Below are 24,217 nucleotides of genomic sequence, written 5' to 3' on the forward strand. Positions count from 1 at the left end.
AAGATTTTACTTATTTATTTCAGAGAGAGAAGAGAGAGAAAGAGCACACAAACATGAGCAGGGGGAGGGGCAGAAGGAGAAGCAGACTCTCTGCTGAGCAGGGAGCCCAACGCAGGGCTTGATTCCAGGACCCTGGGATCATGACCTGAGCCACCCAGGCACCTGTGTTTTATCCTTTTTAATAATGATTTTTAATCTTTCTCTTGATTTTCAAAGTGAAGCTCTTTTGGTCTTAGGAAGAGTTACTTTTTTTTTTTTTTTTTTTTTTTAGTTTGCAGATATCTTCTCCCAATTTGTTATTTGTGTTTGTATTCTTTTCTCTAGGCAATTTTTAAATATAGTAAAATGTATTCATTTGATTGTAAGAAATAGAAAGGCTTTTCTCCTTTCAACCTAAAAGGAACTCAACCATTTTTTTTTCTTTTAGCATGCCTGTGGACTGAATGTTTGACCCTCCTCAAAAACTCCTATGTTGAAATCCTAATGCCCAAAACGATAGTATTTGGAGGTGGAGCCTTTGGGAGGTAATGACATCATGAGAATAAATTCCTCATGAATGAGGTTAGTGCCTTTATAAAAGAAGCCCAGTGAGGATACAATAAGTCTGTGACCAGGAAGAGGGCCCTCATTTGGCCAAGCTGACTCCCTGATCTTGGACTTCCAGCTTCCAGAGCAGGGAGAAATAAATTTCTGATATTTTAAGCTGCCTGTCTGTGGTATTTTGTTACAGCAGCCCAAATGAACTAAGACTGGCATTTTAGTGATTTCAGTTTTTAATATGTAGATCTCTCATCCATTTAGAGTTAGTCCTGGTATGTGGTGTAAAATGTGGATCCAGTTTTACTTTTTACAATAACATTTATGAAATAATCCATCTTTCCCTAGAGACCAGAGGTCCTACGATTCCATTAATCTGAATGTCTATTCAGGTGCCAGTAGCCAGTATTTTAGTGATAGAGACTTTAAAATCTCTTTTAAATCTCAGTTCTCTTCTTTTTCTAGGCATTTTCTGGCAATTCTTGCTTTTTTATTTTCTTGCTCAATGAATTTAAATTTAATGTGTCTATCACCATACTTGTTAGTATTTTTATTGGGATCATATTTAATTTATATTTTAATTTACGTATCAAATATCCTATCCATGTTCAGAGAACCTTTCTATATCATTTTAGCCAATGTATTCTCAATAAGGGTGATACTGCCTCCTAGGGGACGAAAACTGTTGTTGGGCAGGGGTGGGGTGAGGAAATCTTAGATACAGTAATGGTTTGTGGCTCTCCAAAGTGCAGTTTAGCCAACAAAGTCTTGTTCCTGATTATTTACTCTCTCGTTGGCATTTCTTGGATATCACATGAACAGCACCAACATTGAGGTCATAGAAGATATATGTATGCAAGGTAAATGCTACCAAAAAAGATCAGTGCTCCAAATCTGTGGCAAATAGGTGGCTGTAAATGGAGAACATTCTCTCAAATGATGGCTCAGTCTTGAAGTTGTATCACAAGAGGTGGCCTTGCATGAACTCATTGGCTGCCTTGTGGAAGTTGTTTATATTTGATCATGCTTCCGTGTTTGACTTGGGATTTGAGGATTAAATAAAAATAATGTTTTATTATCCTATAAAGTTATTCAACATGTCTCATAAGAGACAAATTTGGACTTAGCTAAGGGATGAGTCTATTCAAGGATCAGTGCAGTGAGGGAAGGAAGACTTGTAATTGGGAGAACATTCCACCCATAAGATCTGCAGGCGTCTAAAAGGTCAGGCAGAAAAGAATTTTCTTTTATAAGGAGGGTAAACAAGGCCAGAAAGAAGTGGATGTGGCAGTGTGGGATGAGTGGGTGGGTGGTCAGTTGTGTAGATTTTGTTCTCTGCAGTCAGCTGGGGAGTGGCTTGAGTCATTGTTAAGAGGGTCGTTTGCATCCTTTGCTAGCTCAGAATATAGGGTAGGCCAAATTTCAATATAGGGAGAAGGAGAGAAGTCTGACTAACATTTGGTCAAGTGAAGTTATCAGGCATTTTGTCCAGATTAGTCAGTAGGGTCCAACAGCTCAGCCAGTCATTTATAAGACAAAGAATGGCCATTTGGAGGCTCTGCCTGGCCTTGTCATTGGTTAAAATAGGTTAAATAGGTTAAAATTGGGTCATCCTCCAGTCTTATCTAAGTTATATAAGGAAGGGAGATTCATTTCATTCAGCTGTTTCCTGGTCCACAAAGATTGAGGGGGTATCTCTCATCATGGCCATTTTTCAGAATCATAGAACTGGGTAAAGTTTAACATTGTGAAACCCATCAATTATGTCAACTGCTGAGAAGTCAAAATGTTGACAATAAGGGAATGAACATCAAACAGCTAGTTAAAGTTTCTTCTATCTAGTGAAAGTTAAGTTCACTAAAAAATTTTTTTTAAGAAATTAATTATTCAATTATTTTACTTTTTCTGGAGAAGAATGGTTTTGAATATGTTAAAAATTTGATTACATTGTTTATATTATATACTTACATAAATACATATATTACAGTATATCTGTCCTATTAAAATTTCATAGTGGAAGGGACAGTTAGAAAAAAAAAGTATCTAAAATGGCTCTTCAGAGGGGCAATGATGGAAAAAGGTGATGAGAAATGCTGTTCTTTTTTTTTTTAATTTTTTAGTTTTTTTTTTAATGTTTTTTTATTATATTATGTTACTCATCATACAGCACATCCCTGGTTTCTGATGTAAAGTTCGATGATTCATTAGTTGCGTATAACACCCCGTGCACCATGTAATACGTGCCGTCCTTACTACCCATCACCAGTCTCTCCCATTCCCCCTCCCCTCTGAAGCCCTCAGTTTGTTTCTCAGAGTCCATAGTCTCTCATGTTTCATTCCCCCTTCTGATTAACCCCCCTTTCTGTATCCCTTTCTTCCCCTACCGATCTTCCTAGTTCTTATGTTCCATAGATGAGAAAAATCATATGATAATTGTCTCTGCTTGACTTATTTCACTTAGCATTATCTCCTCCAGTGCCCTCCATGTTGCAGCAAATGTTGAGAATTCGTTCTTTCTGATAGCTGAGTTATATTCCATTGTATATATGGACCACAACTTCTTAATCCAGTCATCTATTCAAGGGCATCTTGGCTCCTTCCACGATTTAGCTATTGTGGACAATGCTGCTATGAACATTGGGGTGCATATGGCCCTTCTATTCACTATTTCTGTATCTTTGAGGTAAATACCCAGTAGTGCAATGGCTGGGTCACAGGGTAGCTCAATTTTAAAAATTTTAAGGGAACTCCACACTGTTTTCCAGAGTGGCTGTACCAACTTGCATTCCCACCAACAATGTAGGAGGGATCCCCTTTCTCCACATCCTCTCCAACAATTGTTGTTTCTTGCCTTGTCTATTTTTGCCATTCTAACTGGCATAAGGTGGTATCTTAGTGTGGTTTTGATTTGAATTTCCCTGATGGCTAATGATTTTGAACATTCTTTCATGTGTCTGTTAGCCATTTGTATGTCATCATTGGAAAAGTGTCTGTTCATATCACCTGCCCATTTTGTGATTTGTTTATTTGTTTCTTGTGTGTTGAGTTTGAGAAGATCTTCGTAGATCTTGGATACCAGTCTTTTATCTGTAGTATCATTGCAAATATATTCTCCCATTCCGTGGGCTGCCTCTTAGTTTTTGTGACTGTTTCCTTGGCTGTGCAGAAGCTTTTTATCTTGATGAAGTCCCACAAGTTCATTTTATCTTTTGTTTCTCTTGCTTTGGAGATGTGTCATGAAAAAGTTTGCTTTGGCCGATGTCATAGAGGTTCCTGCCTATGTTCTCCTCTAGGATTTTGACGGATTCCTGTCTCACATAGAGGTCTTTCATCCATTTGGAGTTTATCTTTGTGTATGGTGTGAGAGAGTGGTCGGTCAAGTTTCATTCTTTTGCATGTAGCTGTCCAATTTTCCCAGCACCATTTCTTGAAGAGACTGTCTTTTTTCCACCAGATGTTTTTTCCTGCTTTATCAAAGATTAGTTGCCCAAAGAGCCGAGGGTCCATTTCTGGGTTCTCCATTCTGTTCCATTGGTCTATGTGTCTGTTTTTGTGCCAGTACCATGCTGTCTTTGTGATCACAGCTTTGTCGTACAGCTCGAAATCTGGCATTGTGATGCCCCCAGCTTTGTTTTTCCTTTTCAACAGTTCCTTGGCGATTTGGGGCCTTTTCTGGTTCCATACCAATTTAAGGACTGTTTGTTCCAGTTCTTTGAAAAATGTCCTCATTAGTTTGATCGGGATAGCATTGAAAGTGTAGATTGCTCTGGGTAGCATGGATATGTTAACTATGTGAATTCTTCCGATCCATGAGCATGGAATATTTTTCCATCTTTTTGTGTCTTCCTCAATGTCTTTCAAGAGTGATTTGTAGTTTCTAGAATATAGATCCTTTACGTCTCTAGTTAAGTTAATTCCAAGGTAACGTATGGTTTTTGGTGCTATTGTAAATGGGATGGAGTCCCTAATTTCTCTTTCTTCAGTGTCATTATTCGTGTATAGAAATGCAACTGATTTCTGAGCATTGATTTTGTATCCCGCCCCATTACTGAATTGCTCTATAACTTCTAATAGTTTAGCCGTGGATTCTTTTGGGATTTCCATATAGAGTATCATGTCATCTGTGAAGAGAGACATTTTGACTTCTTCTTTGCCAATTTGGATACCTTTTATCCCTTTTTGTTGTCTGATTGCTGTTGCAAGGACTTCTAGTACTATGTTCAATAGTAGTGGTGAGAGTGGACATCCTTGTCGTGTTCCTGATCTTAAGGGAAAGGCTTCCAGCTTTTCCCCATTGAGAATGATATTTGCTGTAGGCTTTTCATAGATGGTTTTTATGAGATTGAGGAATGTACCCTCTATCCCAACACTCTGCAGGGTTTTAATCAGGAAAGGATGCTGTATTTTGTCAAATGCTTTTTCTGCATCAATTGAGAGGATCATATGGTTCCTGAGTCTTTTCTTGTTAATATGATGTATCACGCTGATCGATTTGCGAATGTTGAACCACGCTTGCATCCCAGGGATGAATCCCACTTGGTCATGATGGATAATCCGTTTAATGTACTGTTGGATTCTATTAGGCAGGATCTTGTTGAGGATTTTGGCGTCCATATTCATTAGGGAAATCGGTCTGTAATTCTCCTTTTTGATGGAGTCTTTCCCTGGTTTGGGGATCAAGGTAATATTGGCCTCATAGAATGAGTTTGGTAGCTTTTCTTCTGTTTCTATTTTTTGAAATAGCTTTAGAATAGTACTGTTTCTTCTTTGAATGTTTGGTAGAAATCCCCAGGAAAACCGTCCAGGCCTGGAGTTTTGTTATTTGGAAGGTTGTTTATCACTGACTCAAACTCTTCATAATTAATTGGCCTGTTTAAAAAATCAATTTCTTCCTGTTTCAGTCTTGGTAGCTTTTAGGTTTCCAGGAAGGCCTCCATCTCTTCCAGATTGCTTAATGTATGGGCATATAGCTGTTGATGAACGTTTCTAATAATCCTTCCAATTTCATTAGTGTTGGTTGTGACCTCTCCTTTTTCATTCATAATTTTATTAATTTGGGTCCTTTCTCTATTCTTTTGGATAAGTCTTGCCAGTGGTCTGCCGATTTTATGGATTCTCTCAAAGAACCAGCTTCTAGTTCTATTGATCTGCTCTACCGTACTCCTGGTTTCTAATTCATTGATGTCTGCTCTAATCTTGGTCAACTGCTTCCTCGTACGTGGATTAGGCCTGTCCCTCTGTTACTGTTCCAGCTTCTTGAGGTGAGAATATAAAAACTACATTTTAGATTTTTCTATTCTTTTGAGTGAGGCTTGGATGGCTATGTATTTCCCCTTAGGACTGCCTTTGCAGTATCCCATATGTTTTGGACCGTTTTGTTTTCATTCTCGTTGGTCTCCATAAATTGTTTAAATTGATTTTTGACTTTCTGGTTTATCGAGTCATTCCTGAGCAGGATGGTTCTTAGTCTCCTAGTGTTTGAGTTTCTTCCAAATTTTTCCTTGTGGTGAGTTCCAATTTCAGAGTGTTGTGGCCTAAGAATATGCATGGAATAATTTCAATCTTTTGGTATCGGTTGAGACCTGTTTTGTGTCCCAGAACATGGTCTATTCTTGAGAATGTTCCATGGGCTAAAATAGAATGAGTATTCTTTGGTCTGGGGTGTAGTGGTCTATATATATCTATGAGGTCCAACTTGTCGAGTATGGCATTCAAAGCTCTTGTTTCTTTGTTGATTTCTTGCTTAGGTGATCTGTCTATTGCTGATAGTGGAGTGTTGAGGTCTCCTACTATTAGCGTATTTTTATCTATACATCTCTTTATTGTGCTTAAGCGTTGGCTTGTGTATCTTGCTGCTCCCCTGTTGGGGGCATATATATTTATAATTGTCATATCCACTTGTTGGATACATCCTTTAAGAATAATATAGTGCCCTTCTGTTCTCTAACTATAGTCTTTAGTTTAAAATCCAATCTGTCTGATATGAGAATTGCTACCCCAACTTTCTTTTGAGGTCCATTGGCATCAAAGATGGTGTTCCATCCCTTACTTTCAGTCTGAAGGTATCTTTGGGTTCAAAATGCGTCTCTTGTAGATAGCAAATGGATGGGTCATGTCTTTTTATCCAATCTGCAAGCCTGTGTCATCTTATGGGAACATTTAGGCCATTTACATTGAGACTGATTATTGAGAGATATGATTTTAATGATGCCATGTTGCCAGTAAACTCTCTTTTCTATAGATTGTGACTTTCTGTTCTGTATCACTCTTGAGGCCTTTTTACTTTTATAGAACCCCCTTAATATCTCCTGTAGTGCTGGTTTCATGGTTACGAAATTTTTCAATGACTGGCGATTCTGGAAGGTCTTTATTTCTCCATCAATTCTGAATGACAGCCTTGCTGGATAAAGGATCCTTGGCTGCATGTTTTTCTCTGAAAGAGCTTTAAAAATGCCCCCCTCCCCAACCCTTTCTCTCATTCCAGTTCTGTGTTGACAGGTCTGTCGTAATTCTGATATCTTTGCCTTGGTACGTGAGAAATTTCTTTGCCGTGGCTGCTTTCAATACTGTATCCTTGGATCTAATATTTGCGACATGCACTATGACGTGACGTGGTGTAGGTTTGTCGTGGTTGAGCTTGGGAGGGGTCCTTTCTGCCTCTTGGACACGAATATTTGTTTCCCTTGCTAGATTAGGGAAGTTTTCAGCTACGGTTTGTTCAAATATCTCTTCTAGCCCTCTGTTTTTCTCCACCCCCTCGGGGATGCCAATGATTCTGACATTGGTACGTTTCATTGAGTGAGTAATCTCCTGTAACCTACATTCCTGAGCATGGATTTTTTTGAGTCCAAATTCTATTTTAGCTTTTTCTTTTTCTAACCCATGCTCCAATTCGCTGATACGTTCTTCTGCCTCATTCACCCTGGCCGTCAGAGCCTCTAGTTTTGACTGCATTTGGCTCATAAAATTTTAATTTCTGCCAGATTCGCTCTCATTTCTGCCCTTAGAGATTCTATATTCTCATTAACATTTTCGTTAATACTTTTTTCAAGTCTACACATCATCTTTACCATTGTTACTCTGAATTCCATTTCTGATAATTTGGTTATATCCATATCCATTAGTTCTGTGGCAGAGGCCACAGACTCATTGTCTTTTCTTTGCTGGGGGGGATTTCTCCTTCTCGTCATTCTGATGAGCAGCGGTTGTGGGGTTGTCCAGAGCCCAAATTATTGACTGGGACCCAGGCAGTGCGCACTTGTTTTAGAGGGATCTTAGGGATGTGTGCTTCTTGATTTTTCAGCCTGCCTTCTGGGGGAGGGGCCTGCCGTGCTGATGCTCAGGCAACCCTGTTTGGGTAGAGTCTCCGTGTCCCCTGCGAGGTGGTATGGGGGTGGGCACCCTGTGAGCTGGTGTTTCCAGGCTTTTGCTCTCTGGCGGCTTTCCTTGGTGGTTTGCTGTGCCTCTTCTGAGAGTCAGAACAGCAGTGGCCGAATCTCAGCCTCTGTCTCAGAACAGAGGGATCACGGACTGTTCTCCACTGATGTTATGGCCACTTTAACTCTGTTGCTGTTGGTGCTGGTCAAACCTGCAGTGTCCCAGGATGTGCGCCCCACAGCCGGTGTCCCAGCCCTCACTTCCAGGGCTGGCGCGTCTCTGTCCTTGTCTTTCTAACACCGCCAGCTGCCAGCTCTCCCTGTGCCTGGAGCTCCCGGTCTCAGTCTGGATCCAGTGAGCACACTGGAGCTCCATGAGAAGTCTGGTGGCGCACGTTCCCCGGCTCACGGTCTCAGTCTATCTCTTGTGGGTGCTGGTCCACGAGTCCGCTCGCTCCCCCGTGCAGGTGGCTACGGCTTCCTGGCACCCAAGTGTGGCGTCTCCCTCCCCCTTCCATTTATCTTCTGATATCTCTGCGTGGTTTCACGGCTCCCCCCTTCGTACCTCAATACTCAGCGCTGGAGATGTTCATTTGTAGAGATCCAGGTGTATCTTCCTGCATCTCAGGCTGATTCCGTGGATGTTCAGGATGGTCTGGTACCTATCCAGCCCGACTCAGGGGACCTGCTGAAAAAGGGGTCCCCTACTCCTCTGCCATCTTAACTACGAGAAATGCTGTTCTAACCATTTATTCAAATCTATTTCTATGTCTTTCAGGAGTATTTCAAGTTTTTCTTCTTGCAGGTTTTATGCATTTCTCGTCAAGCTTGGGCCTAGGTATTTCATCCTTTTTGTGGTTTTTCTTTATTATATTTTCTTTGTGATTATTGTTTTATATATAAAGGCCATTTCTTTTCATGCTAATTTTATATCCTGCTAATTTACTAAGTTCTCTTTTCATTTGTTTTTGCTTTTTTTTTCTTTCATTGAACTCCTGAGGTTATTAAGCATGTTGTCATATCTCATACAGAGTTTTACCTATTCTTTTCCCATTCTTGTTGCTCTTGTTGATTTCTCTTGCCTTTTTATATTGGCTAATATAGCTAATACAATGATAAATGACAGTGAGAGTAGTGGGTATTCTTCCCTTGTTTCTACTGTTAACCTGGAAATAGAGTGCTGCCATGAGAGGCAAACGAGCATTTATTAGGATAAAAACATTTCAATTCAGGGAGCACAGATTCAGGTAGAAACCAAATAATGTCCCACTTGTAGACTGAAAGCAAGGATTTTTTTTTCTACATGAGTTAAGAAAGAAAAAAAAAAGGCTAAACTCCTCTTGGTTATACACTGATTGACTACTGATTATATCTTCAGAGAGTCCACAACCATTAGTCTTATGATCAGGATCTGTTCTCCTGCTGACATTTCAAGCAGTTGCCTGGAACAGCTGCTGTTTTGGCCAGTCTGCAGGTTTTGGCCCAGTTCAAACAGAGAGGCATAAGGCAGTTTCTGAAATGGTCCATCTGCCTTCATTTTAAAACAGCTCCATTCGTCTCAGTTAAATATCATTAAAATAGTCATCAATTCCTATTTCTTCTTGTGTTCTTATCAGGAATGGGTGGTGAATTTTGTGAAATTTTTTTTGGCATATATGAAAACAGTATGATTTTCTTCCATAGAACAATTAATATCATGGATTATATAGTGGACATTCTAATATCAAATCATCTTTTTATTACGGAGAAAGTCCCACTTAATTATGTTTGTTTTTTAAACATGATGTTGGGTTTTTGTTTGCTGGTATATCAAATTTTGCAAGAGTATTTGTGATATAATAATGTATTTGGTTTTTATCCCTAGTTCTTGGCATCCAAAGCTCCTAACACCCTTGGAATTTTCTGCGTGATAGGAGTGCTTTTATTTTTCATAACAAGCCCCTGAATTTATGCTAATGAAGTGGCTAGGGGTGGACTCCTACACAGTCTCAGAATGGGGTTGGGGTCACCAGGAAGACTAAGTGATTAGAGGATTGGAACCTTCCAACCCATCCACTGACCTCCAGGAAAGGTGGGTGGGTGGCACTGGAGATAAAGGGCCATAAACTCTCTTGCACTATGAGATTCAGTGAGCTTCTGGGTTGAATGCATTCAGCTGTTGTGAGGGTGGCATTCCCAGAGAGCGCATGGAAAGCTCCAAGCATTCCCCCTGCCAATATCTTTTCTTATGCATCTTTTCCATTTGGCTGTTTCAGAGTTGTATCCTTTATAATAAATTCACAAATGTAAGTAGAGAACCTTCCTGAGTTATGTGTGTCATCCTAGCAAAGTATGAAACCTAGAGGGAGATCGTGGGAACCCCCAGTTTATAGCTGGTTGGTCAGAAGTCCTGGTGGCCAGGGATTTCAGTTTGGCTTCTTTTAGTTAGGAGTTAGGAGCAGCCTTGTGGGAGTGAGCCCTTAAGCTGTGGGAGCAAAGCATCTCACTTCATGCTTGTATGTATGTGTCTGGGGGGGATACCTGGGGAAGCTGTGCTCACCAGGGCTCCCTAGGTATGTTCCTATACTAAGGATGTGAGATATCCTGGGAAACTAGTACCTTCTGAGGCCCTATTTAGCATTATGGGGATTAAGGAAAGGTCTGGCCTGAATTCCTTCTGCTGTGGCTGTATTCCATTGGGCTTGTAGGAAGGCTAAGATTTTTCCAAATTCCCTCACAGAAGTGAAATAAAGGTAGTTCCAAGGTGCTTATTTTGTGGGCTTTGAGGCAAGCCTGACCTCATGGCTTCTTTTTCACTCTCCAGCCCTGCCTTCTCTGGACTCTGCATATCTCCAGGAGAAGAACCCAGAAAACCAATCAGTCCTGACAGTTCTAAAAAACATGCCCCATGTGAGTTGCTATTTCATTTTTCCTCCTTTAAGTGCAATCATTTGTTGTGTGATGTGAACACCAGATTTATTTATCCCAAAATTTTCTGCTGCCTTAGTTGCCTAAGGGAACCACTCCCAAATTTTTCCCATTCCAGTGACTGATCCAAGCAAAGAGCTCCATTCTTCTCTAAATGCTTTTCCCCTCACCAGACAGTGTTTAGGTGTTTTTTTTCAGCTCATTTTTTTTTATTTTAAAGATTTTATTTATTTATTTGAGAGAGAGAGAGACAGCCAGCAAGACAGGGAACACAAGCAGGGGGAGTGGGAGAGGAAGAAGCAGCCTCCCAGCAGAGCAGGGAGCCCGATGCGGGGCTCGATCCCAGGACCCCAGGATCACGCCTTTGGCCGAAGGCAGACGCTTAACGACTGAGCCACCCAGGCGCCCCTTTCTCAGCTCATTCTACATATCTTACATGCGAAGTCTTCTACAGGAGCCCTAAGGAGGCAGAAATATCTCCCCTTAAGAGCAGTATTAGTATAATGGTTGCTTGAGGTAGTTACACAGCACCCATAACAAACTGATTTCTACAAACCTAGGTTTCCAACTTGGAAGTGACAGCATTTCTGCTGGATGTTCCAATTCTCAGTGTGTGATGACACTTGCTGCGAGGCTTTTAAGATCGGGTGGGGAACTGAGTCTGAGAAGGAAGAGATCTTGCCTCTTGTATAGTTTCCTGTTGATGCTGTAACAAATTATTACAAAGTTTGTGACTTAAAACAACCCAAGTTTATTATCTATACTTCTGGAGGTCAAAGTCTGAAATTGGTTTTACAGGCTAAAATCAAGGTGTTGGTAGGTCTGTGTTCTTCTGAAGGTTCCAGAGGAGAATCTATCCTTGCATTTTTCCAGCTGCTATAGTCTGCCCACGTCCCTTGGCTCATGGCTCTGTTCCATTTTCAGAGCCAGCAATCATTCTGACTTCTGCTTTCATTATCACATCCCCTTCTCTGACTCTTCTGCTTGCCTCTATCACTTAAAATACCCTTATGATTACACTGGGCCCAACCAGATAATCCAGGGTAATTTACCCATCTAAAGATCCGTAATCACATCTACATTTGTCATGTAAGTTTACGTACTCAAAGATTCCAGGGATTCAGATGTGGACATCTTTGGGGGGTGTTATTCTGTGTACCACAACCCTCTTGCCCAGGAACCAATGAGAGGGTGATCGGCGGTCAGGTTTACCTTGGAGTTGGCCAGAATGTGTCCGTGATGCCAGTAGCACCTAGATTAGCATCCATCAGCTTGCACACAAGGAAGTAGAAATAGAATCTGCCAGATGCCTACTCTCTTGTAAATTGGAGATTCTTAGTGCTCAAAGACATTAGAGAATTTAATTGAAATACTCCCAAATAAGATCATTTCATCCATAAAATGGAAATATCAATTATATTCAGTGATATAATATTGTGTCTTGAAGAATTTGAATCTTCAAAAAATTCTTTTTTTAAAGATTTTATTTATTTATTTGTTTAGAGAGAGAAAACGTGTGAGTGGGAGGAGAGGCAGAAGGAGAGGGAGAGAGAGAATCCCAAGTAGACTCCCTGCCGAGTGGGGCACCCCATACAGGGCTCAATCCCAGGACCCTGGGATCATGACTTGCGCTGAAGTCAGATGCTTAACTGACTGAGCCACCCAGGCATCCCCCTAAATTCTATGTTTTAGCCTAGAGATTTGTTAAAAATTATTTGGAAAAATTTCATTAAATTTGTTTACCTTTTCCTTTAAGGGGAGAAGAGAAGAACTCATATTTATTGAGAATTTATTATTTTTTGAGAATTTGAAAGCTTAATATGCTGTGTGGCTGTATATACGATTTCATTTAATTAGAGAACTGCATTCATCTGGCCTTTTGTATTCCTGGACTTTTCTGGATAATAGAATTATCCTATTATACGTAGGAAGTTTTATCTTCCTCGGTAGCAATAGGAGTGATCAAGGATCACATTGACACTATAGTTCAGGCACCTAATTTCCTTTAATGTTACAAGGTGTTCAGCCATTACCTATTTACTGTGTCATCCCCTTCCTTCATGCCCTCCTCTTTCTTTCCTCACTTTATCTCAAAGTCATTGTCATATTTTCACCAATAATAAATGGATTTATTGTTTCAGCGGTTGGTGACATTCAGGGATGTGGCCATCGACTTCTCTCCGGAGGAGTGGGAATGCCTTAACGCCACTCAGAGGGACTTGTACAGGGATGTGATGTTGGAGAACTACAGCAACCTGATCTCACTGGGTAAGATCATCTTCTACGATACTCAGAACTTATCTCCCATATTTTCTGCCTGCGTCATTATGATTTTCTAATTTTTATTCCCTAAGGAAAGCTTTGAGTTTTTTGGAGGTAGAAGTGTAACTGAACTCAAGTAGTTCACTGCTTGGCATGCACCAAATTGAACACAAACCAAGGAAATGTTGAAAACAAAGAACTTTTTGTTACTTGTTACAAGTAAGGACACTGGGAGATCGCTCTGAGAGCACTGTCTCCCTCTGTGGTTAGTACAGGAAGTTATTATGCAGTGTGGCAGGGCAGGGGCAGGGAGTCATATGGGCACTTCTGGTTCACTTGCACATGTCCAGCATTTCAACGTGCCAGTGTGGACATTGTATGTTCAAAAAATGGTGGAAAACTCTACTCATAGAAGGAGATCTTAGTAGTATTTTTTTAAATTTAAATTCAATTAGCCAATATATAGTACATCTTAGTATTATAATGAGCTAAGGGTAACTTCAGGTCAGCTCAGGGGGGCTTCTGTGCAGGTCCTCACCTCCCTTCTGGCTCAAACTGATTCAGTTGAGGGGCTGTCGGGCTAAACACACATAGCAAGGGGCAATCAGATAAAACACCTGCTCAGGTGTCTCCTTGGCTGGAATTGTTGGTTCTGCAAAACAAGAAACATTCCTTCCCTCTTTTTTCCCCTTCTCTTCCTCCCTTCTGCTGATAGCTTTTTAAAAACATTATAATAATATTTTTTATTATATTATGTTAGTCACCGTACAGTACATCACTGGTTTTTGATGTAAAGTTCGATGATTCATTAGTTGCGTATAACACCCAGTACACCATGCAATACGTGCCCTCCTTACTACCCATCACCAGTCTATCCCATTCCCCCACCCCTCTCCCCTCTGAGGTCCTCAGTTTGTTTCTCAGAGTCCATAGTCTCTCATGCTTCATTCCCCCTTCTGATTAACCCCTCCTTTCTTTATCCCTTTCTTCCCCTACCAATCTTCCTAGTTCTTATGATCCATAGATGAGAGAAACCATATGATAATTGTCTTTCTCTGCTTGACTTATTTCACTTAGCATTATCTCCTCCAGTGCCGTATATGTTGCAGCAAATGTTGAGAACTCGTTCTTTATGATAGCTGAGTAATATTCCATTGTATATATGGACCACAACTCTTAATGCAGGCATCTGTTGAAGGGCATCTCAGCTCCTTCCACGATTTACCTATTGTGGACAAAGCTGCTATGAACATTGAATGCATATGGCCCTTCTCTTCACTACGTCTGTATCTTTGGGGTAAATACCCAGTAGTGCAATGGCTGGATCATAGGGTAGCTCAATTTTTAACTTTTTTTTTTAATGTTTTTTTATTATATTATGTTGGTCACCATACGTATATCCCTGGTTTCTGATGTAAAGTTCAATGATTCATTCGTTGCGTATAACACCCAGTGCACCATGCAATACATACCCTCCTTACTACCCATCACCAGTCTATCCCATTCATCCACCCTCTTCCCCTCTGAAGCCCTCAGTTTGTTTCTCATAGTCCATAGTCTCTCATGCTTCATTCCCCCTTCTGATTACCCCCCTTTCTTTATCCCTTTCTTCCCCTACCGATCTTCCTAGTTCTTATGTTCCATAGATGAGAGAAATCATATGGTAATTGTCTTTCTCTGCTTGACTTATTTCACTTAGCATTATCTCCTCCAGTGCCATATATGTTGCAGCAAATGTTGAGAAATCGTTCTTTCTGATAGCTGAGTTATATTCCATTGTATATATGGACCACAACTTCTTAATCCAGTCATCTGTTGAAGGGCATCTTGGCTCCTTTCACGATTTAGCTATTGTGGACAATGCTGCTATGAACATTGGGGTGCATATGGTCCTTCTCTTCACTACGTCTGTATCTTTGGGGTAAATACCAGTAGTGCAATGGCTAGGTCATAGGGTAGCTCAATTTTTAACTTTTTAAGAGACCTCCACACTGTTTTCCAGAGTGGCTGTACCAACTTGCATTCCCACCAACAATGTAGGAGGGATCCCCTTTCTCCACATCCTCTCCAGCAATTGTTGTTTCTTGCCTTGTCAATTTTTGCCATTCTAACTGGCGTAAGGTGGTATCTTAGTGTGGTTTTGATTTGAATTTCCCTGATGGCTAATGATTTTGAACATTTTTGCATGTGTTTGTTAGCCATTTGTATGTCATCATTGGAAAAGTGTCTATTCATATCTTCTGCCCATTTTATGATTTGTTTATTAGTTTCTCGCGTATTGAGTTTGAGAAATTCTTTGTAGATCTTGGATACCAGTCTTTTATCTGTAGCATCATTTGCAAATATATTCTCCCATTCCGTGGGCTGCCTCTTAGTTTTATTGACTGTTTCCTTGGCTGTGCAGAAGCTTTTTATCTTGATGAAGTCCCACAAGTTCATTTTATCTTTTGTTTCTCTTGCTTTGGAGATGTGTCATGAAAAAGTTTGCTTTGGCCGATGTTGTAGAGGTTGCTGCCTATGTTCTCTTCTAGGATTTTGATGGATTCCTGTCTCACATCGAGGTCTTTCATCCTTTTGGAGTTTATCTTTGTGTATGGTGTGAGAGAGTGATCAAGCAGAGAAGGACAATTATCATATGGTTTCACTCATTTATGGAACATAAGAAGTAGGAAGATCAGTAGGAGAAGAAAGGGAAGAAGAAAGGGGGGGTAAACAGAAGGGGGAATGAACCATGAGAGACTATGGACTCTGGGAAACAAACTGGGGGCTTCAGAGGGGAGGAGGTGGGGGAATATCCCCTGTAAATAGGGATAGGCTGGTGATGGGTATTAAGGAGGGCACGTATTGCATGGTGCCCTGGGTGTTATATGCAACTAATGAATCATGGAACTTTACATCAAAAACTAGAGATGTACTGTATGGTGACTAATATAACATAATAAAAAAAATAAAAGAGAAGAGTATAGATAACTGTTCATACTTTGCTCTTCTTCTTTTTTTTAACCTTTACCACATCCCCTAATTTTTTCTCCAGTATTTAAATGCAAATCATATCATTTCACTCACCAACCCTTTAATATGTCTGGCAAATAAAGATTTCCATTTGAATTAACTGCACTCTCTTTACCACAGCCAACTAAATTAACAAAATTACTTAATATCTAATACCCAATCCATGTTCAATTTTTCATGACTTCCTTAAAATATCTATTCAGTTATCTGTTCAAGTCTGGACCCAAGAATGTTTCACACTTTGAATCTGGTTGATATGTTTCAACGATGACAGTTCTCCATTTTCCTCCGTCCTTACCACGCCACTCATTTATTGAAGAAACTTGGTTATTTGTCCTGTAGAATTTTCCATGTTCTGATTTGGCTAGTTGTGATCTTCACTATACCACTTAAAGGGTTTTTAAATTCATTTTATTTCCTATCAACTGGTAATTAAATCAAGAGGCTAAAATAATCAGGTTCAATGTTGGGAAATATATCTTAAGTAGTACTTTCTACTTCCTATGGCATCATATTAGGAGGCATATTAAAACCATATTGTTCCAATTTAATGTTGCTAAGATTGGCTAATTAGTTCAGGTGTCATCAACCTGATTGAAATTCCCAATCACCCATTTATTATGGATTGTTGCTAAATCCATTATTTTATTAAAGGATGCCAAATGTAAACTTTCTAAGTCTGTCATTCTTTCTGAAAATATGAGCTAATTCTTTTATAATAAAATCTTCTCTCACCAACTATTTGATTACAGCTTGTACAGAAGAATCATGATAAATACTTGGCTCTTTTCCTTTATTATTGAAATTTCAGAAGGAGCTAGTACTCCGGCGAATTCCATAAAGGGCTCTTTCATTTTTTTTTTTTCATTTTGAATTTAGGAAGTTTTACCTACAGTCATGGTTTCAACCCACTGCAATAGTTTTTGATGCTCAAATTATCCTATTTTTGGTCAGTTCCTTTTTGTTGATGATCCTATGGTCTTTGATAGCTTTATTGCTTTTAGGCACAATAAGATGTTTTATGATAATCATATGTACATTTCCTACCCTTGACCTGTCTTATTTCTTCAAGGAGCCCTTGCTTCTTTCTTTCTTTTTTTTTTTTTTTTAGAAAACAGAATTTGAAAACCACAGTTTGGATACTTGGGGAGCTCACTGCTTCTATGTCATGAATGCTTTCAAATCCTTTGGTGGACAGAGGTAGGAAATACATACTTTCAATTCAAATGAAAGACTATGAGGTATTTTACTTCTTTATGTTTTTCTTTTGAAAAAAATAACTCCTCATGAAATTATGTAATTAATTTTGAACTCACCTAAAATACCAATATCACCATTAACAAGACTAGTAAAGGCAGTTTAGATTTCTTTATATTTTTCTTTGACTTTGAGATATTCTAATAGTAAGTCAAAATATTTTTTCAAAAGATTTTTATTTATTTGAGAGGGAGAGCATGAGCATGAGTGGGGGAGGAGCAGAGGGAGAGGGACAAGCAGACTCTGTGCTGAGCACAGAGCCCAACATGGAGCTTGGTCACACAACCCTGAGATCATAATCTGAGCTGAAATCAAGAGTTGGACACCTAACCAACTGAGCCACCCAGGTGCCCCAGTAAGTAAAAATATTTTAACATCACTTGAAATTATTGTTCTTTATGTTATCATGCTATAATATGATGTAGAATCAAATTCATTGGCTTTGATATATAGGTTTGCTATTTTCCTTTGACTTCATTTTTTAAAAATTTATTTTAGAGAGAGAGTGCATGAGCCAGGGCAGGGGAGGAGCAGAGAGAGAATTTCAAACAGACTCCCCACTGAGTGTGGAGCCTGACACGGGGCTTGATTTCACAACCCTGAGATCATGACCTGAGCTGAAATCAAGAGTTGGACGCTTAACCCAACTGAGCCAACTGCCCCTGATTTAATTTTTAAAATAAAAGATGATATGTAAAATATCTACATGGGTCCAAAGTCAAAATAGAAATCAAGGTATAACCAAAGGTTATTTGATCCTTGCTCTCTCCTAACTCTTGTTTTGTGTTGAGATTTCTTGTTGAAAGTACAGGCATATATAGTATTCCTCTCTTCTTCCACAAATATTAGCATAATATACATATCATTTTGAACTCACCTATTTTTCATTTAACATATCCTGAAGATCACTCCCTAGGAGTATACAGGTAAGCAATATTCCACTGCACATTCATATAATTAATTTAGCCAGTCTGTTGCTGGACACCTGGGTTGTTTCCAGTTTGCTGCATTTACAAATAGTGTTTTTTAAAAATTCCTTTGTGCATACATTTTGTAATTTTACCAGTGTATCTTTGGGATAGAAGCAAGGGTGCTGATCTTACAGTAAATGCATGAGACTGCACATGAACGTTACTTGATTTCCTCCTATATGAATTGTACTATTTTGCATTTTCATCAGCAGTTTGAGAATTCTTGTTTTTCTAGTCTTGCCAATGGAGTATATAAATACAGTTTTTAATTTTTGCCCATCTTTTTGGGATGAAGTGGTATCTCAGTGTGTGTAACTTGCATTCTCATATCAATTTTTAGACTCTTTAAGGATATTAGTCTGTGATATAGTTGCAAATATCTCCATTCTGTCATTCTCCATTATCTTTAACATTTAGTCCTATAAATTTATTTATATTTTCTTCTTTATTTCTCCAGGATTTTTGAGTCATACTTATTGATATCTCCATTCTGGGGCTATAAAGGAATTTACCCATGTAGTACTTGTAAAGTTTCTTTTTATTTTTTACATTTAGATATCTTGATTTGTTGGGAGTTCTTCTTATGTTACACTGCCAGGGATGAATCTAATTTTCTTTCCCATAAATTTTATCCAACTGTGCTAACAGTAATTATTAAAAACTCTTTCCCAAAATGATTCTAGCAGAATGGTTCCTGCAAAGAAAGGTGGTCAGGGAAAAACTAAGGAATGTTCTGTCATCTCTAAGGTAGACTAGAGAAGACATTATCAAAATTCACAAACATACCAATGGAAAGGGGTTCAGGAAATGTACTTCAGGAGATTCAGGAAGGAGTTTCAGGAAGGAGATTCAGGAGATTGAAGGAGATTCAGGAATTCACAGTGAAGGAGATAGGAGCACCAGATACGCACACTGATACTAAACTCAACACAGAAATCAAGGCAAAAGGAAAAAGTAATGCCCCATATTTATCTGTATATGGATGTCCAGAAAGTTATTTTTCTGTGTATTCATCCCCTTAAAAAATAGTCAGCATGAATGAAAATGGCTGGTTTATTACAACAAAGTAATATAACAAAAAAATTTCATTTTTCCCGTGTGAGTTGAGAAATTCCACAGAAGACAATAATTTGGGAGGGAACTACTCTTCCCTAATACTGTTTAGCTACCACTAAAGAACCTAATTATAAATGCGCTAAATCCATGTATATAAGCTCAACATTCTTTAACTTATTAATACTAAAAGGTACCAAGAAAATACTCTTAGAATAAATTAAGTACTGAACTGATAAGGTACATCTTCATCATTGATATCTTGCAGTTATGTGTAAACTACAGAATTATCACCCATCCAGGTCAGAGTTTAAACAATTTTCAAAATCATTTGACTACTGTGTTAGTTTTTTTCTTTGTATGTTCATGAGTGGAATTATTCTGGAATGTGTTGTTCAAGGGCTACTCCACATCTACTTTTATTATCAGAATTATGTTAGTCTCTTAGCAACTGCTCACAATTTTTCCATAGGATTTTCTGTTCCTTCAGGGGGTAGCCTGGACAATTATCTGCTCCTACATAATTTTTAAAGATTATTTTTTCCAATTGTTAAATTTTTTTGGCCCCTTTCAGTTACTCTTGAAATTTAATCATTTAAAATGTTTTCCTAGAAGACAAACCATACTCTATTTAAAAGTTGGGTCTAATATGGTTTATATCTATTTATATTACCATTAAAAATATCCTCTAAATGTGCAGGCATTGCCTAAGTCTAGTTATAATAACTTTCTTCAAAGAAACATTCTGACTTAAAATTTAAAAAACCTACTTTGTATTGTTCTTTATTCCATGATTTTTGCTTTATTTTCATTACAACTTTCGATTAATTCAAATGCCCATTGGGACATTAGCTTGTTTAGTTCAGTAATCATTATTTAATTTGACAAATATCTGGACTCCACAATATGACAGGCACTGTCATAAGTGCTGGAGACACAGTGGTGACAAGAAGTAAACTGCTGTCAATTGGTTTAGTTATATATGTAGAATAATTTCCATTGAGAACTGCCATGGTCATATCCATAAGATTTGTTATATAGGAGTTTCATTATCATTTACAACTAAATAGCCTGTAGTTTCACTTTCGATTTGCTTATTACTTTGAAAATTATTTATATATGTAAGTAATAAATTTCCAAGAGGTCAGAATTCATTTGGCCATTTTCTAATTTTTAATTTTAATTGTGGTGATAAAATGGATAGGACATTTGACTTTAGAAATTTGTCAGAGACAAATCACCTTCAAATGCCTTTAAAAACAGAACAAAAAACACTTTTGAGCACTCAACAACCCCACTTTCATTAAAACCATAAGGCTTTCTTTATCGTATGGATTTTTTTGTGCAGCAAATGAATACTGATTCAAAACTTTCTTCCTTTCATTCTGTTTTATGGGTTTTTCTTCAGAATTATCCTACTGTTCAATAAGACACATATACAGATGGCATATTTGTCTATATTCATTATATTGTCAAAGTCTTTCTCATAGAAATGGTCTAATACTAATATTAATGTGGTCCTGATGTCATTTAAGTCGTCAAGCTCATTTAACCCTTTATAATCAAATAAGTAAGCAAACAGACACAGATTTGAGTTACTTTCCAAAAAACACAGATAAGAGGTGTTGGAACTAAGGCATACCAAATAAGTTGTATGGCGTAGCTCAAGGCTTTCCAAGATTAATTACATAACAGAAATTCACCTTTGGTATAATTTTGCGGAAGTGTAACAAGATTCAAATAGTGATGGAAGGTTGACCTACACGAGTTAGATTTAAATTCTATGCAGAATAATATCAATGATGTGGAGAATGCTTTAAGAATGATTCAAAAGAGATTCACAGTGTCATCTTATTCATAGGGTTTTACTATGATAGTCCAAATGGAAAACCATTCTGTAAATGCTTTCATGTATTAATACAGATTGCATTATGAATTCTCTGCTGTTGAATGTGTTGTGTGCTCTGACAAAGAGTTTTCCAATATTACTTACACTTGTGGGGTTTCTCAAAAGAAGGAATTAATGGATATCAATTAGTGAGTCATGAATAAAGACTTTCCTATATTTTTATACCATAAGATTTTATAAGAGTGAAATAAAGTGAGAGCCTGGAGAAAATGATGTCTCAAAATTTTTATATTCATAGGATTTCTCAAAAGTGTAAATATCCTGGTGTTGAGCAAAGTCTGAGTCCTGACTAAAGGTGTTCCCATAGTCTTTCCATTGATGAAGATTCTCACCATTGTGAATTTTCTGTTCAGGAAAATATGGATGGTGACCAAAGATCTGGCTACTTTCCTTATGTTCATAGGATTCTATATCAGTATGAATTTTCTTATGTCGTGTAAGTTGTGAACCCCAGATAAAAGATTTCCCACATTCTTTACACACATAAGGTTCCTCACCAGTATGTACTCTCTGATGTCGAGTAAGTTGTGAACCCCAGAGAAAGGCTTTTCCACATTCTTCACATTCATATGGTCTCTTTCCAGTATGGATTTTCTGATGTCGATTAAGTTCTGAACCACGAAAAAAGGTCTTTCCACATTCCTTACATTCATAGTTTCTCTCACCAGTATGAATTTTTTGATGTCGATTAAACTCTGAGCCATGAAGAAAGGTCTTTCTACATTCCTTACATTCATAGAGTTTCCTCTCATTATGAATTTTCTCATGTTGAGCAAGATATGAAGCCCAAATAAATGTCTTCCCACATTGCTTACATTCATAAGGTTTCCTACCAGTATGAATTCGTTGATGTCGAGCAAGGTGTGAACTCCAAATATAGGCTTTTCCACATTTCTCACATTCATAGGGTTTCCTACCAACATGAACATTCTGATGTTGAGCAAGATTTGAACCACGAATAAAGGCTTTTCCACATTCCTTACATTCATAAGATTTCTCACTAGTATGAGTTCTCTGATGTTGAGTTAGGTGTGAGCCACGAGTAAAAGCTTTTCCACACTCTTTACATTCATAAGGTTTTTCACCAGTGTGAATTCTCCGATGTTTAGTAAGATGTGATCGCTGACTAAAGGCCTTCCTACATTCATTACATTCATAGGGTTTTTCCCCAGTATGAATTCTCTGATGTCGTGTAAGATCTGAGCCACAACTAAAGGCCTTCCCACATTCCTTACATTCATAAGACTTCTCACCAGTATGAATACGCTTATGGACACTAAGTTGTGAATGAAATCTAAAGACCTTCCCACATTCCTTACATTTAAAAGGTTTTTCACCAGTATGAATCCTCCTATGACCAGTAAGACTTGAACGCAAACTAAATGCCTTCCCACATTCTTTACATTCATATGTTTTCTTAGCAGTGTGAACTGTCTGATAGTGAGTAAGTTCTGAATCAGAAAGAAAGGTCTTCTCATATTCGTTATCTTCACAAAATTTCTCCCTAATGTGAATTACTTGATGTTGAGTACAGTCTGAGCCAGGAGGAAAGGCTTTCCCAGATTCTTTAAATTCATTCAGATTCTTTCCTATTTTCTGTTTGTGGTGTACATTAAAAGCTGTGTGATGGTTAAAAGTGGACATTTTTTCATTGGTGAGTATAACCTGCTTAAAACATTCTTCCTGATTTTCCTGTTGTGTTTCAAACTGATCTTTGATTTCCCAATCACCCCTGAAACATAAATATTCCACGCTGTTATTTTTACAAATTTCCAATTGAGTCAATTCTTTCTCAAAAGTGACATTTTTTTGTGATAACTTCTTGCTCTGATATCTGGACTGCACATCTGCAAGATAAGAAGATAAATTCATACTGTTTTACTGTTCAAAAAGAAATAAATGTTCAGTGTAGATATAAAAACAAATCCTAAAATACGTAAGGCACACAAGAAGTGAATGACTTAAATTCTCAAATTTTGGGCAATATGAAAAAGGGGCAAAAAATAAATAGAAATTTAAGAGAACTAATAAAAATTGAGGTGGGTGATTAGATATATAAAAGCTTTGTTTTAGTCAAATTCATCTGAGCAATTCAATTAAAAAAAAATAATTATTCAGGTACCACCCAGTCATGGAATGCCAATGTGAAGATAAGACTGTTTCACTAAGTATGGTAAATCAACCCTTAGCATATGTTAGGCATTAAAAAAAATACAAGACAAAAAAAAAAAAAAAAGAATGGGAGGAATTTAGGATGGAGTAAAGGATCTTACAAAAACCAAGTACTGGGAAGCACAACTGGGATCATTTAATCATATGATAATAATGTAATACATCTCACTATCTAGTCACTTCCATCTTTACTGAAATGAGTACAGATACGGCTTCCATATTACTTTCTGTACAGATAGGAGGAAACAAAAGCATATCTAAATTAACTCAAAGACAAATATGCAGAAATGTAATGATGTCTACTTAATCATTTTTCAATTTGCCTTTGTACAAGCAGACTTCACCCCGCTCATTTCCTCCACGGTGCATAGCCAAGTCATCTTTTTGTCACATGACTCCAACCAAGGTGCTTTTGTTTTCTTTATTCTAGAGTTTATAGTATTGCTCATCCATTCTGCTTTACGCTTTCAAGCCCTTCCCTAGGTCTTCTCTTCCTTTCCCTTCTATGCAAGGCCTCTGAAAATATTACAGAAAGTATCTACAAATTTTCAAGTACTATGGAAGATACTATGATGAATGTCTTATATAATTTTGAGCTTAAAAACAGTAATGTTGGGAAATATCAGTCTAATATATGGGAAGTAATCTAGTCTAGAGTTAACAGACAGTAGGAATTCAGTAACACAGGTATGTTGCACTTAGGTTAAAGGACATAATTATGGGTGATAGTTCGAAAAGGAAAAGTTTGAGAAGTTGCCAAG

General features: G+C 38.1%; 2 protein-coding genes across 3 annotated transcripts in view; one reads left to right on the forward strand and one right to left on the reverse strand.

Moving 5' to 3' along the window:
- Positions 1-24,217, forward strand: part of LOC113244844 (zinc finger protein 571-like) — a 65,288-nt gene that overhangs the window by 10,961 nt on the left and 30,110 nt on the right. Inside the window, exons 2-4 of the mRNA XM_057314740.1 lie at positions 10,717-10,802; positions 12,962-13,088; positions 17,206-17,294. Of these exons, the coding sequence (XP_057170723.1) occupies positions 10,717-10,802; positions 12,962-13,088; positions 17,206-17,219 (227 nt within the window). The 3' untranslated portion in view covers positions 17,220-17,294. The remainder of the gene's footprint in view (positions 1-10,716; positions 10,803-12,961; positions 13,089-17,205; positions 17,295-24,217) is intronic.
- ZNF790 (zinc finger protein 790) overlaps positions 19,358-24,217 on the reverse strand; it is a 28,383-nt gene continuing 23,523 nt past the window's right edge. For both annotated transcript variants that reach the window (XM_026484373.4, XM_026484372.4), the window contains exon 5: positions 19,358-23,131. In XM_026484373.4, the coding sequence (XP_026340158.2) occupies positions 21,459-23,131 (1,673 nt within the window). In that variant the 3' untranslated portion in view covers positions 19,358-21,458. The remainder of the gene's footprint in view (positions 23,132-24,217) is intronic.

Source organism: Ursus arctos, unplaced genomic scaffold (assembly GCF_023065955.2).
Source record: "Ursus arctos isolate Adak ecotype North America unplaced genomic scaffold, UrsArc2.0 scaffold_19, whole genome shotgun sequence".
NCBI classification, from domain to species: domain Eukaryota; kingdom Metazoa; phylum Chordata; class Mammalia; order Carnivora; family Ursidae; genus Ursus; species Ursus arctos.